General features: G+C 44.0%; 1 protein-coding gene across 4 annotated transcripts in view; it reads right to left on the bottom strand.

The window, feature by feature from the left end:
* The window catches only part of LOC142464666 (uncharacterized), a 165,432-nt gene that overhangs the window by 123,539 nt on the left and 27,029 nt on the right, over positions 1 to 14,864 (bottom strand). For all 4 annotated transcript variants that reach the window (XM_075568025.1, XM_075568026.1, XM_075568027.1 and 1 more), the window contains exon 2: positions 3,571 to 3,692. In XM_075568025.1, coding sequence (XP_075424140.1) covers positions 3,571 to 3,640 — 70 coding nt within the window. In that variant the 5' untranslated portion in view covers positions 3,641 to 3,692. The remainder of the gene's footprint in view (positions 1 to 3,570; positions 3,693 to 14,864) is intronic.

Here is a 14,864-nt window from a genome sequence, read left to right as displayed (position 1 = left end):
TGCTCTCGCTTGCTGATGCCACTGAGCCCCTACAGCCGCAATTAGAGCGGGAGCGCAGGTCTTAGGGGAATTTAAAATTCCCCCGCTTGCTGGCGAGACAGGCCGGTCACGTGAGCGGTTCGCCCAATGAGGGCGAACCAGCTCCGTGACGTCACTGGCCCGCCCCCAGCCAGTGACCTGCCCGCCCCCGGCCAACCCCCTGAAGGCCCGCTGACAGCGCGTGCGGTAAGCAACCGCAAGGCCAGGGAAAGCACCCGCTTTCCCTGAGCCTCAGCGCGCCTCAGTGAGCAAGCAGGGAGCATGGACTCAGCCTAATCCAGCAGTGTGCTGGTTAATTGCTGGTGCAATCAACCCCACCCGCTAATCACAGCTCTGTGAAATAGCCTGTTCTGAGACAGGAAGGAGGATTCCTGAGCTCACATTTGGTGAGCTGACATAGGAAAGCAGAGAAGCCTGCACACAGAGGTCTTGAGCAGAAAGGCTCTGCTGAGATCAAGACACCCAGAGACTTATATTCCTGGACACAGGGTACACAGGAACCTACCAGAGACTGACATGGAGGGCCACCTGCTTTAAGGTATCTCTTGAGACTTTGGGGAATAGGGTGGGAATGGGATTATCCCTCCAGTCTTGGAGAAAGGGACTGGGGAAGTAAGTTAGCCCTTACACAGGGATAGGTGTTTGTTATTTTGTGTTTTTGTATATTTTGCCTGCATTAAGGAACAGGCTCAATAAAGCCAAGATATAATTTCACCCCAATCGGTCTCCATTATATGTACCTCTGCACACGTCTCTTACAGGAATCAAGTGAGATTCTCGGGTATGTTAAAGCACATTGTTCCGGTCAAGCTATAATCCTGGGAACGTTATTGCGGCTCCCCACCAGGGTTCCTGCTTCAGCACTGTAAGAGACATGTTCAGAGGTACGCAATGGAGACCGTTTTTAAGGTGAAATTAAAATAAGGCTTTATTGCCTGTTCCTTTAAATAGCACAGCAAACAGAAATATACAAAAACAACAAACACCTATCCCTGTGTAAGGGCTAACTTACTTCCACAGTCCCTTTCTCCAAGGCTGGAGGGATAATCCCATTCCCACCCTATTCCCCAAAGTCTCAAGATACCTTAAAGCAGGTGGCCCTCCATGTCAGTCTCTGGTAGGTTCCTGTGTCCCCTGTGTCCAGGAATATAAGTCTCTGGGTGTCTTGATCTCAGCAGAGCCTTTCTGCTCAAGATCTATTTTCTCTTGTCAACCTGCTTGTGTACTGAGGAAAATCTCCTTTCTGTCTCTTGGAACAGGCTTTTTCTAACAGTTTTAATCAGCCAGATGGAGTCTGACTAATTGCTGGTGTGCAATTAACCAGCACACTGCTGGATTAGAGGCACATTTCTTTAACAGGGATAAGTCCCTGTTACAAGCACAAACGGAACAGGCAAATGGGACATGAGGGGTTAATTTATCCCTTCGAACAACACGGGGACTCTAGTATAAGGGGGGTTGCCCAGGTAGATGCCCAGCTAAGTTATAAAGCTATAAGGGTAGTATTAACCCCAAAATAGGCTCCAGCACACTCAGAAAAATAGAAAACGTAGAGTCTCAGAATAAGTCACAGATTTAATAGCGTAAACAGATCAATTTGCAAACTTGGAAATGCTAACCGACTACTAAAGCAAAGTATACAGCTCTACTTATCACACTAGGGGGGGGAGAGATACAATGGGAAGGGAAGTGCGGGGTACAAATGAGGGTAAGGGGAAGGAAAAACAGATACACATATAAAGACACTGGGGTAGGGTATGGGGGGCAACGTTTCAGGGTAGAAACCCATTCTTTTGGCCGTTCCCTTGGGTCCACAGCTGCAGTTAGATTGAAGAAGATTGCCTGTAACCTCTGCCAGTAGCCTGAGAACATTCAGAATAAGGACGGTTTGCTTTATCCCTATATACTTATCTTTACTGCGGATGGCTGTTCACAGCAGAATTATTTGATTGCATTCTGTGATTTTGCATACTTTCCAGTTGTGTGTCTTACAGGGGGGACAAGGGCCAAGGGAAGTACCTTGAGGTTCCTGTGGACCCAAGGGAACGGGCCAGAAGAAAGGGTTTCTACCCTGAAACGTTGCCCCTCTTGCCCTACCCCAGTGTCTTTCTATGTGTATCTGTTTTTCCTTCCCCTTACCCTCATTTGTACCCCGCACTTCCCTTCCCATTGTATCTTTCTCCCCCCCCCCCCTAGTGTGATAAGAAGAGCTGTATACTTTGCTTTAGTAGTCGGTTAGCATTTCCAAGTTTGCAAATTGATCTGTTTACGCTATAAAATCTGTGACCTATTCTGAGACTCTCTACGTTTTCTATTTTGTGAGTGTGCTGGAGCCTATTTTGGGGTTTATATGATTTATTGTGGGGTTGTTTGGGCCCACTTCGCTCCGTGCACCATATACATTTTCATTAGATTTGCTGTTTAGAGTGCTGTCTAGTAGTGTGTTTATTAGGATAGTATTGTGTGTAAAACATTAAAGTTAGTTTCTATAGTGTGGCCAGGTATAAGGTTAATAGGATGAGGGAGTATATTCATCTTATTCTATCCATGACACCAGAGAGAGAAACTTATACAGTTTTATACAAAACATCAGACACAGGGAAATGTATATTTTATTAAAGGTTTACATTAATACGTATATATGCTGAAACCTGTGAATGAACTGTGGGGTAAATATGAAAGTCCCCAAGGTTTACATTTTTATTAAAGTAATGTTCAGAGGGGGTCATCCAGTATGGATAAAAATCCATTTGCATGGGAGACAGAGTGGCTACTCCGCCCTCTAAGCTTCAAAGGCAATCCAGGATATGGAAGTGTTAAACCATTTGTTAGCAATGAGGAGGAGAGGAAGAAACGTCAATAAGCCATCCTGGCATGTTGTCACCCTTCCCAGACTTTGCGGCACTGAGCCGACAGGAGGCCTTGCATCACAAGAGGATGAAGCTGGCCTTTGTCGCACATGCCCAGTTGCTATGCTGAGGCTCCCAGTGCCAGGCTACACAGTACTGGCAAGAATGTGAGTGACTCAGCCTGGTTGCTAGGGCGATCACTCAGGCGTTTTGATTGGGCTGCAGGTTTTCTGGGAATGAACCCCAGAGGTATTATAAATCCTGACACGGCTCAGATTGGTCAGATTCAATGTGTGGTCCAAGAATTTCAAGCTGTGAGTAAGTCATCTAAGATTCTCAGAGGCTAAGTCTCCAGCAGGAAGAGACTACTTGGAGGAAAAGCTGCCTGGATTATTTTGCTGTTTGTTTTGCAACTAGGACAGGTAGTTGTGTTACCTCAGATTCCCAAAGTAAGTGTGTCTTTATTCTGTATTTTGTGTAATATTGTGTGTTTGCCTATTTAAGTGAATAAGTTACAATTTATTTCATCACTCGTTTTGCTCAATGAAATGATCCTGGTAAAAGGGTGTATTTTGCCTGGTCTCCCGTGACAGCTATTACTAATTTTTCATTGCATTGAGTAGCACTATAAATGTGCTTAAAACTATCATGGACATCCCAACATCATGGAAGGATTCCTTACTTAGAGGAGTGTCCCCTTCTGCCGAATCTTCGAACGATGTATCCCCTTCATCTTTCTCAATGTCAGTCATGGTATCTTGAACAGCTGAGCAAAATCTCCAACCACTACCAACTTTTCTTTACCTTAAGATAAACAAACGCATATTCTGTCAAACACTACAAGGTTTTCTGAAGTTATTTAAAATGCATATTTTTTATAGACTAAGAGAATTATGGAGACGGAATAAAGACAAGAGTCTATCTTATCTCCCTGTCCTATGTACATTTCTACTTAAGTGTAATATATTGGACGCCACTAAGAGAACTTTATCACAATTTATGAGCAATGCACTAGAAGACTTCAGGGTAATTCACGAAAGCTATTAGGCCATCATCAATAGTTAAAGGTAAAGTCCATCCTGGGTTAAGAAAAAACAAAATTTTGTAAAGCACAAGATTTGTATGTTTTGGTTTATTTAAAAATTAGGGAAAATGTATTTTCATGACAGCTTGGGGGAGTACAGGTCAATCAAATACTTTTTGCCACACCTGATGAAGAACCCTGAGAGGTTTGAAAGCTTGTAATATTTCACCTACTTGTTTGTCCAATAAAAGGTTTCATACCCCCTACACCCTCTCCCGCCTTTATTACTCAAATGCTTTCTACATCTTTAGTCCTGTTTTTCAGAGATAAGGTGAGGCGGGGGACTGTCTCTCATGGCTGTGAGTTTCACAGCCATAAGCTAAAGAAAAGAATACTTCTCCCCCAAGTCTAAGGCCACTGTGTTTACAAACTTACTTGAAATAGTGATTAACCAAAAAGGGGGGGAATCACCGCTCAAACTAAATATCTTGTGTGCGAAGCTGCGCCAAACAGGGGTGCATATGGGAGGAACGATACTTAGATACAATGTCTGATCGAAGAAGATCAGAATAGATCCCAAAAAATTGTACTCAACCTGATAAATGTAATGTCTAAACCTATAATAGGTATGATATACACAATAGTTTGTAGACTACAGTAGGATGAATAGGAAGACTTGTGAAATAATGATTTCAAGTAAATATAAAAAACGTATACTGTAGATGTTCAAATTTTAAAAAATAATTGTAAATTAAGATTTGGGGGTTCTTGATAAAAAAATAGCATTTTAACAGTAAAGTACAGATTTTTACTAGTAAAACTAGATTGAAGCCTTTTGGACTACTAATTGTGAAATTCATTGGGACGAACTCCAAATCAGTAAGTAAGCAGTGTGCTGTGTGTGTGCATATGCACAGTGTGCTGTGTGCAGTGCGTGTGCGCTGTGTGCATGTGTGCAGTGTGCTGTGAGTGTGTGCGCAAAAAAATTAAATACATACATATATTTTTTATATTCGGGGTCCACGCTCAAACCGCGTTATAAGCGGATCCGCGTTATATCGGATCACACTATAACGGGGTTGAGCTGTATATACAGTGGTATGAAAAAGAAAGTACACCCTCTTTGAATTCTATGGTTTTACATACAGTATCAGGACATAATAACAATCATCTGTTCCTTAGCAGGTCTAAAAATTAGGAAAATACATCCTCAGATGTACAACAACACATGTCATATTACACCGTGTCATGAGTTATTTAACAAAAATAAAGCCATGTGCTGGGTGATAATGGTGAAAGGCGGGGTTGCAGACCTGTTTAAGACATGCAAATGAGCATACAGTAATATTTCCATTTGCTATATGCTTTGCTGTGAAGGGTTTTTGTCACTTTTTTTTTACCCACCATAACTTAACTAAACACACACACACGCACACACACGCGCGCGATCATGGCTCCTATAGATTTCTACTTACAGGAAGTATATATATATTTATATATACAGAGAAAACAGGGACTGCGCTTAAATGGATAGTGAGCAACACCAATACCAATCATTTAAAAATATATCAATAATTAAACCATATATATCAATTAATAATAAATTAAGAAATAAAATGAATAAAATTGGTAAATAAATATACAATGTGTATGTAATAATTTTGTCTGATGTCTAACTGTAACACATATTATATACTTATAACGACCATATAATAGTTAAGATACGATTAACTATAACTATGTAATTGAATATTAACCAAATGCTTGGGAGTGATAATGTTACATGTATATCCGGATGGGACTAACAACTACCAAGGGTGAACCCTATATTCTATATCAATCCACACAATGAAAAATATGTTCCAAATGTCCTTTCTAGAGTATCTAATAAAGGAGGAATATAGTGTAGTGATAATGACACTTATGAGTCCATTGATAAAAAGTCCAATTTGTATAGCACACTGGATACAGGCTGCCTTCTTTGTGGGCCCAACGAACTCCCCTTAACCTGTATAGAAAAAAAGAAAAGCGCCCAATCTTAGTGCAATATGTAAAAAAATATATGTAAATTTAATATCAGAGATTCACAAATGAACACTCACAAACAAACGTTAAAAAAGGCGTATTATGAGTATATACTCATGCTTCAACGATCCGTGACTGTGTCTTTGCTGTCCGTCAAAACTGCACGCCACAAGTCTCCACGCTAGCAGGAACTTGCAACGTCAGTCCTCGGTACAGGTATCCTCCGACTGCACACCACGAGCGTATGACTTCATCAGGGAAAACGTAGGATTGGACTTGATACACTAATCTTGGCGCTGCTCCGCGACAGACTGTAAGAGGCTCGCACTGATTCCTATTGGAGCCACACAAAATTGATTCCCCAGCCAGAACCACATACGCTCGTGGTGTGCAGTCGGAGGATACCTGTACCGAGGACTGACGTTGCAAGTTACTGCTAGCGTGGAGACTTGTGGCGTGCAGTTTTGACGGACAGCAAAGACACAGTCACGGATCGTTGAAGCATGAGTATATACTCATAATACGCCTTTTTTAACGTTTGTTTGTGAGTGTTCATTTGTGAATCTCGGATATTAAATTTACATATATTTTTTAACGTATTACACTAGGATTGGGCGCTATTCTTTTTATATATATATATCTATCTATATATATATATATATATATACATATATATATATATATATATATATTGTGATAGGGTCATTGACTCCGTGTATGTGAATAGGAGATGGCAGTATGCATGCTATCCAGTAAACGAGGGGTTAACTCAGCTTGTCAAGCAGACCACAGGTGATTTGAATAAAGCTCCTTTACCTGCTTTAAAAACAGGAAGAGGAAATGCCTCTGGGGCGGCAGTCTCTCTCTCTGAGGCATAGAGGGAAGACAGAGAAGTGTTAAGACAGACACAAGCTGCCCAAAGCGATCCTGTCCCAAGAGGGAAGAATAAAGCTCCCAGGTAAGGAGCCAACTGCGTTTGCTGTACTTTATTGGGCTGGAATAGGTTAGCTAGCGAGCCAGATAGTTAGCCTGCACTTTTGTTTAGCTAGTACCCCGACCGGGGTTAGGTTTTGGTTTCATTTCAATTTTAAAGGGACAGTGTACCCATTGTTTAGTTACCGTTTTTTAGACAAATAAACCCAACAGCATTATTTCACCGGAAAAGACGTGCTGTCTCCTCACTTACCACGGTCATCCTGCCACACGTGGAGTCAGAAGTGGGATGGCGAACACCCTGTAAAAGGGGCGGAGCTACAGATTGCGTCTGGTGGAATCTGTCCACGCGGTAGCTGCCACTATGGAAGACGTTGTGAAGGCCTTAGTACACAGCACCGCTGTCCAGCAAGAAGCTAACAAACAGGGACAGGACAGCACGGCTGCACAACGCGAGACGAACCGGTTATTTGCAGCCCAGCTTGACATTGTTGCAGATACACAGAAGCAACTGATTGAGCAGCTGGCCCAGATTAAAATGGCCTTGTCAAGTACGGCCCCAGCGCAGCCCGTCCAGGCGAACGAGTACCTGCAGAAAATGACGCCACACGATGACGTCGAGGGACACCTCAGGTCCTTTGAGCGAATCGCTTCCCGGGAAAGGTGGGCCCGCTCCAAATGGGCTGGGATTATCGCACCCTTTTTACTGGGGGAAGCCCAAAAAGCGTATTGTGACCTTGACGAAGAAGCCGCAGCAGATTATGACTGTCTGAAAAGCGAAATCCTTGCAAGGATTGGTGTGACTCCCGCAGTTTGTGCGCAGAGGTTCCATAAGTGGAAATACCAGGAACAGAAGCCGCCCAGATCCCAGTTATGGGATTTGATTCACCTAGCGTCCAAGTGGCTAAAACCAGAGGAACATAGCCCGGCACGGATCCTTGAGATGGTGGTGTTGGACCGCTTCATTCGAGCGTTACCCCAGGACCTTCAATAGTGGGTGGGGCAGGGAGATCCCCTCTCTTGTGATGCCATGGTAGGCGCAATGGAGCAGTTTCTGGCTACCCGTGAACTGTCACGCCCCACTCGCACAAACTACAACCCACGTCCCAACACGAACAGTAGAGGCCAGCGCTGGCGCCAGGACCCACGACCGTTCGCACGATTTGAGCGGGTGGAAGAAAACCAGGATAAGGACAGAAACTCTAAATTTCAGAAAGGGTTTCAAGAACGAACTAGGCCAATTGTTTGTTTTGAGTGTGGGGAGACGGGGCATATTAAGGCTCACTGCCCACAGTTGTCTGAGCCAATGGAGTGTGCATATGGTTCTGTGAAGTCTGAATTTTGTGGAGTGGTGGGTATGACCCGCGAGGGAAAACGTACCCACAACTTCCTCATCATGGTGATGTTAAATGGAAAACCAGTCTCCGCACTGGTAGACTCAGGGAGCAATATTAACTTGGTATCCGGGAAGTTGGTTAAGCCTCTCCGGTTACCCCAGGGTGAGAAGTTGCGGGTATTATGTGTGCATGGGTGTACGCTTCCGTATACCACGACTCTGATAAAAGTAAAAGTCGAGGGGCAAGTCATCGAAACTATGGCAGCAGTTGTGCCAAAATTACCCCATTCCCTAGTGTTAGGCTGTAATTTCCCTGGTTTTGACACCCTGATCAGGGGACAGCTCACCTTGAACAATCCTACTCCAGGTGAGCTTTTTCCATTTACAGACCCCGAATTAGTCGCCGAGGTGTCTAAAACCCCTAAGTCAAAACGGGAACGTAGGAACGGAAAAAAAAGAGGTACACCCCCACCCCAGTTAGCACTGGTCACTACCCCTAACGGAGGGAGACCAGAGGGAGAAGAGTTGTCCAAGACAGGGCCTGTTGATGATCAGGTGTCTGAGTTACCCGTGGAGGTAACCGACCAAACTCCAGATGAAGAAGGTTTTGGAAGTCTAGAACTGTCCCTAACTAACTTTGGTAGAGAACAGGCTAATGATCCCCAGTTGAAAAATGGGTTTAGCCAGGCGGTAGAAGTTAATGGGGTCCCGGTAGAAGGAACCACAAAGGAATCCTATCCATATTTCTGCATTAAGAATGATTTGTTATACCATGTGAGCCAAGAGGAGGGCCAAGAAATAGAAAAATTGTTAGTACCCAGTTCATTAGTGAGGAAGGTCCTAGAGCTAGCACACTCTCATTTGTTGGGGGGTCATCTGGGCGTAGAGAAGACACAGCAAAGAATCCTAAAAAGGTTTTACTGGCCAGGGATATATAATGCAGTAAAGAGATTCTGTGCCTCTTGTCCCGAGTGTCAGTTGACAGCCCCCCGACCACGTTTGAGGGCCCCATTGATCCCTATGCCTATTATTGAGGTCCCATTTGAGAGGATTGCCATGGATATAGTGGGTCCCTTGGAGAAATCTGCCAAGGGTCATCAGTACATTCTGGTGATCTTAGACTATGCCACTCGATATCCAGAGGCACTACCTTTACGTAACGCTTCCTCCAAAGCTATAGCTAAGGAATTGTTACAGGTGTTTTCCCGACTCGGGATACCAAAAGAAATTCTGACAGATCAGGGTACCCCGTTTACATCTAAACTTATGCGAGACTTATGTGTAGAGCTAAAAATACAGTCCCTAAGAACCTCTGTGTACCATCCGCAAACGGACGGACTGGTAGAACGATTCAATAAGACGTTGAAGATGATGTTGAGAAAGGTAGTCGCTAGTGATGGGAAGAACTGGGACACCTTGTTGCCTTATCTCTTGTTTGCTATCCGAGAGGTACCACAGGCCTCTACGGGGTTTTCCCCATTTGAACTCCTGTATGGGAGACGCCCAAGAGGGATTCTGGATAGCCTCAAAGAAGAGTGGGAGCAACAAGCTGTGCCAGGGAAAAATGTCGTCCAATTTGTGGAAGATTTGAAAGACCGTATTGCGCATATTACCCCCATAGTCAGACAGCATCTAGAAGAGGCACAGAGGGCCCAACGGAACCTTTACAACAGACAGGCTACGGTTCGCAACTTCCGACCAGGGGACCGAGTAATGGTCCTTGTTCCCACGGCCAAAAGCAAGCTGTTATCACATTTGCAGGGGCCATATGAGGTTCTAGAACAGGTCGGCCCGGTGAATTATAAAATTCGACAGCCAGACCGGAGGAAGGTAGAGCAAATCTATCACATAAATCTATTAAAATCCTGGAAGGATAGAGAGGTATGCCTGTCGGTAGTAGCTAACGAATCCAGGAAAGGGGAGGAACCACTTGTTCAAATATCGGCAGAACTTACGCCTGAACAACACAGAGAAGCTGTAGATTTGGTGAAAAGGAACAGAGATGTCTTTTCCAGCGTACCAGGGAAAACTAGGATGATTTCTCATGATATCATCACCAAGCCAGAGGTAGTCATTAAGATAAGACCTTATAGAATCCCAGAAGCTAGAAGAGGGGCTATTCAGTCGGAGGTAAAGAAAATGCTAGATCTAGGCATAATTGAGGAGTCCCATAGTCAATGGTCCAGCCCTATTTTCTTGGTACCAAAGCCAGATGGGACAATACGGTTCTGTAACGACTTTAGAAAGGTAAATGAAGTCTCGAAGTTTGATGCCTATCCTATGCCACGGGTAGACGAGTTAATTGAGAAGTTGGCGAGGGCTCGTTTTCTAACCACTTTAGATCTTACAAAGGGTTATTGGCAAATCCCCTTAACAAGGTCAACAAAAGAGAAAACGGCCTTCTCCACACCTGATGGTCTATTTCAGTATACTGTTTTACCCTTTGGTCTTCATGGGGCACCTGCAACCTTCCAAAGGTTTATGAATAAATTGCTACACCCACACTCGTACTACGCCTCAGCGTACTTAGACGATGTGGTAATTCATAGTCCAGATTGGGACTCACATCTAGGAAAGGTTGAAGCAGTGTTAAGAACCTTTCGGGAGGCGGGTCTTACAGCCAATCCAGCTAAATGTTCAGTCGGCCTAGCAGAGGCAAAATATCTTGGCTATGTTGTGGGAAGGGGGACAGTAAAACCCCAGCTCAATAAAGTTGAAGCCATTGAGAGTTGGCCCCGTCCCCTAAAAAAGAAACAGGTTAGGACGTTTCTGGGCATTGTAGGTTACTACAGGCGATTTATACCCCATTTTGCAATCCGGGCTGCACAGCTTTCAGATCTAGTAAAGGCAAAGGCACCTGATGTTGTAAAATGGAACAGTAATGCGGAGACCGCATTTGTAGACCTACGCACAACGCTCTGTAGTCACCCAGTCTTGGTAGCCCCGGACTTTAAAAAGGAGTTTTTTTTACAAACGGACGCCTCCGAAGTAGGTCTCGGAGCAGTACTGTCCCAGTTTGTAGGAGAAGAGGAACACCCGGTCCTCTATTTAAGTCGCAAATTGTGACCCCGCGAACAAAGATATGCCACAGTAGAAAAAGAGTGTCTGGCCGTAAAGTGGGCAACAGACACATTGAAATATTACCTTTTAGGCAGGTCTTTTACACTCGTAACAGATCACGCACCACTACAGTGGATGCACAGAAATAAAGAAAAGAACTCGAGAGTTACCCGTTGGTTCCTGTCGTTGCAACCTTTTAACTTTACGATCCAACATCGGCCAGGCATACTGCACGGTAATGCTGACGCACTCTCTAGGGTGCACAGTCTCGGTGCACGGGCCGCTCCACTCGGTAACGTTACGCTGGGAAGGGGGATATGTGATAGGGTCATTGACTCCGTGTATGTGAATAGGAGATGGCAGTATGCATGCTATCCAGTAAACGAGGGGTTAACTCAGCTTGTCAAGCAGACCACAGGTGATTTGAATAAAGCTCCTTTACCTGCTTTAAAAACAGGAAGAGGAAATGCCTCTCGGGCGGCAGTCTCTCTCTCTGAGGCATAGAGGGAAGACAGAGAAGTGTTAAGACAGACACAAGCTGCCCAAAGCGATCCTGTCCCAAGAGGGAAGAATAAAGCTCCCAGGTAAGGAGCCAACTGCGTTTGCTGTACTTTATTGGGCTGGAATAGGTTAGCTAGCGAGCCAGATAGTTAGCCTGCACTTTTGTTTAGCTAGTACCCCGACCGGGGTTAGGTTTTGGTTTCATTTCAATTTTAAAGGGACAGTGTACCCATTGTTTAGTTACCGTTTTTTGGACAAATAAACCCAACAGCATTATTTCACCGGAAAAGACGTGTTGTCTCCTCACTTACCACGGTCATCCTGCCACAATATATATATATATATATAGTAGGAGAAAGTAAAGCCCCAAACAAAAGCACTCTAGTATACCTTTAAAGTACAAATTCACAAAATCTTTATTAAATAACTGTCACAGAACAAAAAATAAAAGAAAGCACAGAAAATTAAAACAAGGCATGGATCCCCTGTACGTACAAAACCTGACATAAATCCTCCAGAAGTTAATTCCAAATGGGAACAAAACCCATGTCAATAGTGACAAAAAATACACTCTACTATGCCTGACAAGGTTGACAAAATAATCCAGACAAAAAGCCAAAATTGAAGTGGCTATGGCCAAATGATCAAATCACATAATATCAATACATTCTTATTCCCACATAATCTCAGAGAATGTCTCAAGTGACACAGTGTAACAATATGTGATAGGGCCACACAATATACAGTGGAGGTGGAGGGTTGGTCAGCGCACGGGATTTTGCTCAAACGTAGAGATAAGAGGATAGGAAGATATGGAACACGGTATTAGTGTTTTAGTAATCGAACGGTACAATACAGCCAAAAGAACTTTGGAATTAAAAATGTATGAAAAATATATTTTTAAAATAGCTTAAAACTCTTTGGAATTAAAGAACCTTGGTAATTAAAAGTAAATATATGAAAAAATATATTCTAAAATAGCTTAAAAATCCTTAAATAAAATCCTTAAATAAAATTTAAATGGAATTGTGTGGTTTTTTTGTGAACAGAAGCAGAATACGTGCTATATGTGGATGACTAACAGGGTGTGTTTATATAGCCTGTTGTTGGTCTGAGGTAAAAAGGGGATAATGGGGCTGGTTAGCAGAGTTTAATGCGCAGTCTTTCCTTCACGGAATGCTGCTAAAAACAATAGCTTTCTCACCCTCCTGGTGGAGGCAGTACGTGAGTTGCTTCTCTCCCGGGGGCCCAAATAGGAAGAAAAGGGCCGAACTCGGTGAGTGAGCAAAATAGAATTTATTAGGTACAGAAAACAAAGTCAAAATAACACTCACGGTACAGCTTTAAAACAGCCCAGCATCAGCCTGATCGTCCGGTGATATTCCTCTCACCAGTACAGCTCCCGTGGTCGCGTCCGACGGCGGGACCGGAAGAGGAGGTCTTACCGGATGTCAGCAGGCTGGCTGGGTCCTTCAATCAATGGGCTCCGGCAGGGAACAACTAGTTTCGCAATAATGCTTCGTCAGGTTCCGCGGAACCTGACGAAGCATTATTGCGAAACTAGTTGTTCCCTGCCGGAGCCCATTGATTGAAGGACCCAGCCAGCCTGCTGACATCCGGTAAGACCTCCTCTTCCGGTCCCGCCGTCGGACGCGACCACGGGAGCTGTACTGGTGAGAGGAATATCACCGGACGATCAGGCTGATGCTGGGCTGTTTTAAAGCTGTACCGTGAGTGTTATTTTGACTTTGTTTTCTGTACCTAATAAATTCTATTTTGCTCACTCACCGAGTTCGGCCCTTTTCTTCCTATTTGGGCCCCCGGGAGAGAAGCAACTCACGTACTGCCTCCACCAGGAGGGTGAGAAAGCTATTGTTTTTAGCAGCATTCCGTGAAGGAAAGACTGCGCATTAAACTCTGCTAACCAGCCCCATTATCCCCTTTTTACCTCAGACCAACAACAGGCTATATAAACACACCCTGTTAGTCATCCACATATAGCACGTATTCTGCTTCTGTTCACAAAAAAACCACACAATTCCATTTAAATTTTATTTAAGGATTTTATTTAAGGATTTTTAAGCTATTTTAGAATATATTTTTTCATATATTTACTTTTAATTACCAAGGTTCTTTAATTCCAAAGAGTTTTAAGCTATTTTAAAAATATATTTTTCATACATTTTTAATTCCAAAGTTCTTTTGGCTGTATTGTACCGTTCGATTACTAAAACACTAATACCGTGTTCCATATCTTCCTATCCTCTTATCTCTACGTTTGAGCAAAATCCCGTGCGCTGACCAACCCTCCACCTCCACTGCAACTACAAGAAGATTCCGGGCTTTATCTTCTCTACTGGTCCAGCTGCAGAAAACAACAAGGGCAAGTATACACTACCCTTTCTTTGGTTACACACTACCACACAGGCAACATCACAAGCCTTTACAAATAGGGAGCGCCCCAACCTCTTTTCTTTTTGCCACACAATATACAGCCTTGAGAAGCACACCTCAAAGAACTTATATGCTAATGTCATACATCACCACACGTCAGGCAAACTGCAAAATCATGGAGGAGACAGGGAGCAAACGCTCAGAACATGAATACGTGTCCCTAGAAGGGGACAAACCAGGGGATCCTGCCTACTGCACCTGCTCCTACGCGTTTCGGCCAAGAGCCTTCTACTGGGAGTGGTGAGGTAGGCAGGGTGACATGCATACTTAAAAAGGATATGTAATTGGGCCCATGAAGATAATCACCTGGTGAAAATCTGCCAATTACATGATTACCAATGGCAGACAGGAGTGTGCATAATAAACTTACTGCATGGGTATGTAGGCGTCACAGTGGAGGAACCAGTAACATGATTGTATCATGAGTACGCCTTCCCCCACAAAAGAGGGCAGTGCTGGCAAGTCTACCTCTCTTGTGCGTCGTGCGCATGCGCATAACGTCATCGGGAGGCACCCGATACGTAGCTGTATCACATAAAGCAGTAACAGGTCAAGGAAGTGAATGTCACACTCGATATGACACCTCCCCCTGTAAGGATGGAGACTAAGGGCAGGTCGTGCCTCACGGATGCAAATGAGCAAG

Source organism: Ascaphus truei, chromosome 13, assembly GCF_040206685.1.
Source record: "Ascaphus truei isolate aAscTru1 chromosome 13, aAscTru1.hap1, whole genome shotgun sequence".
In the NCBI taxonomy this organism is placed as follows: domain Eukaryota; kingdom Metazoa; phylum Chordata; class Amphibia; order Anura; family Ascaphidae; genus Ascaphus; species Ascaphus truei.
Note: the sequence above shows the minus strand (reverse complement) of the source record. Positions and strands in the feature narration are given on the sequence as shown.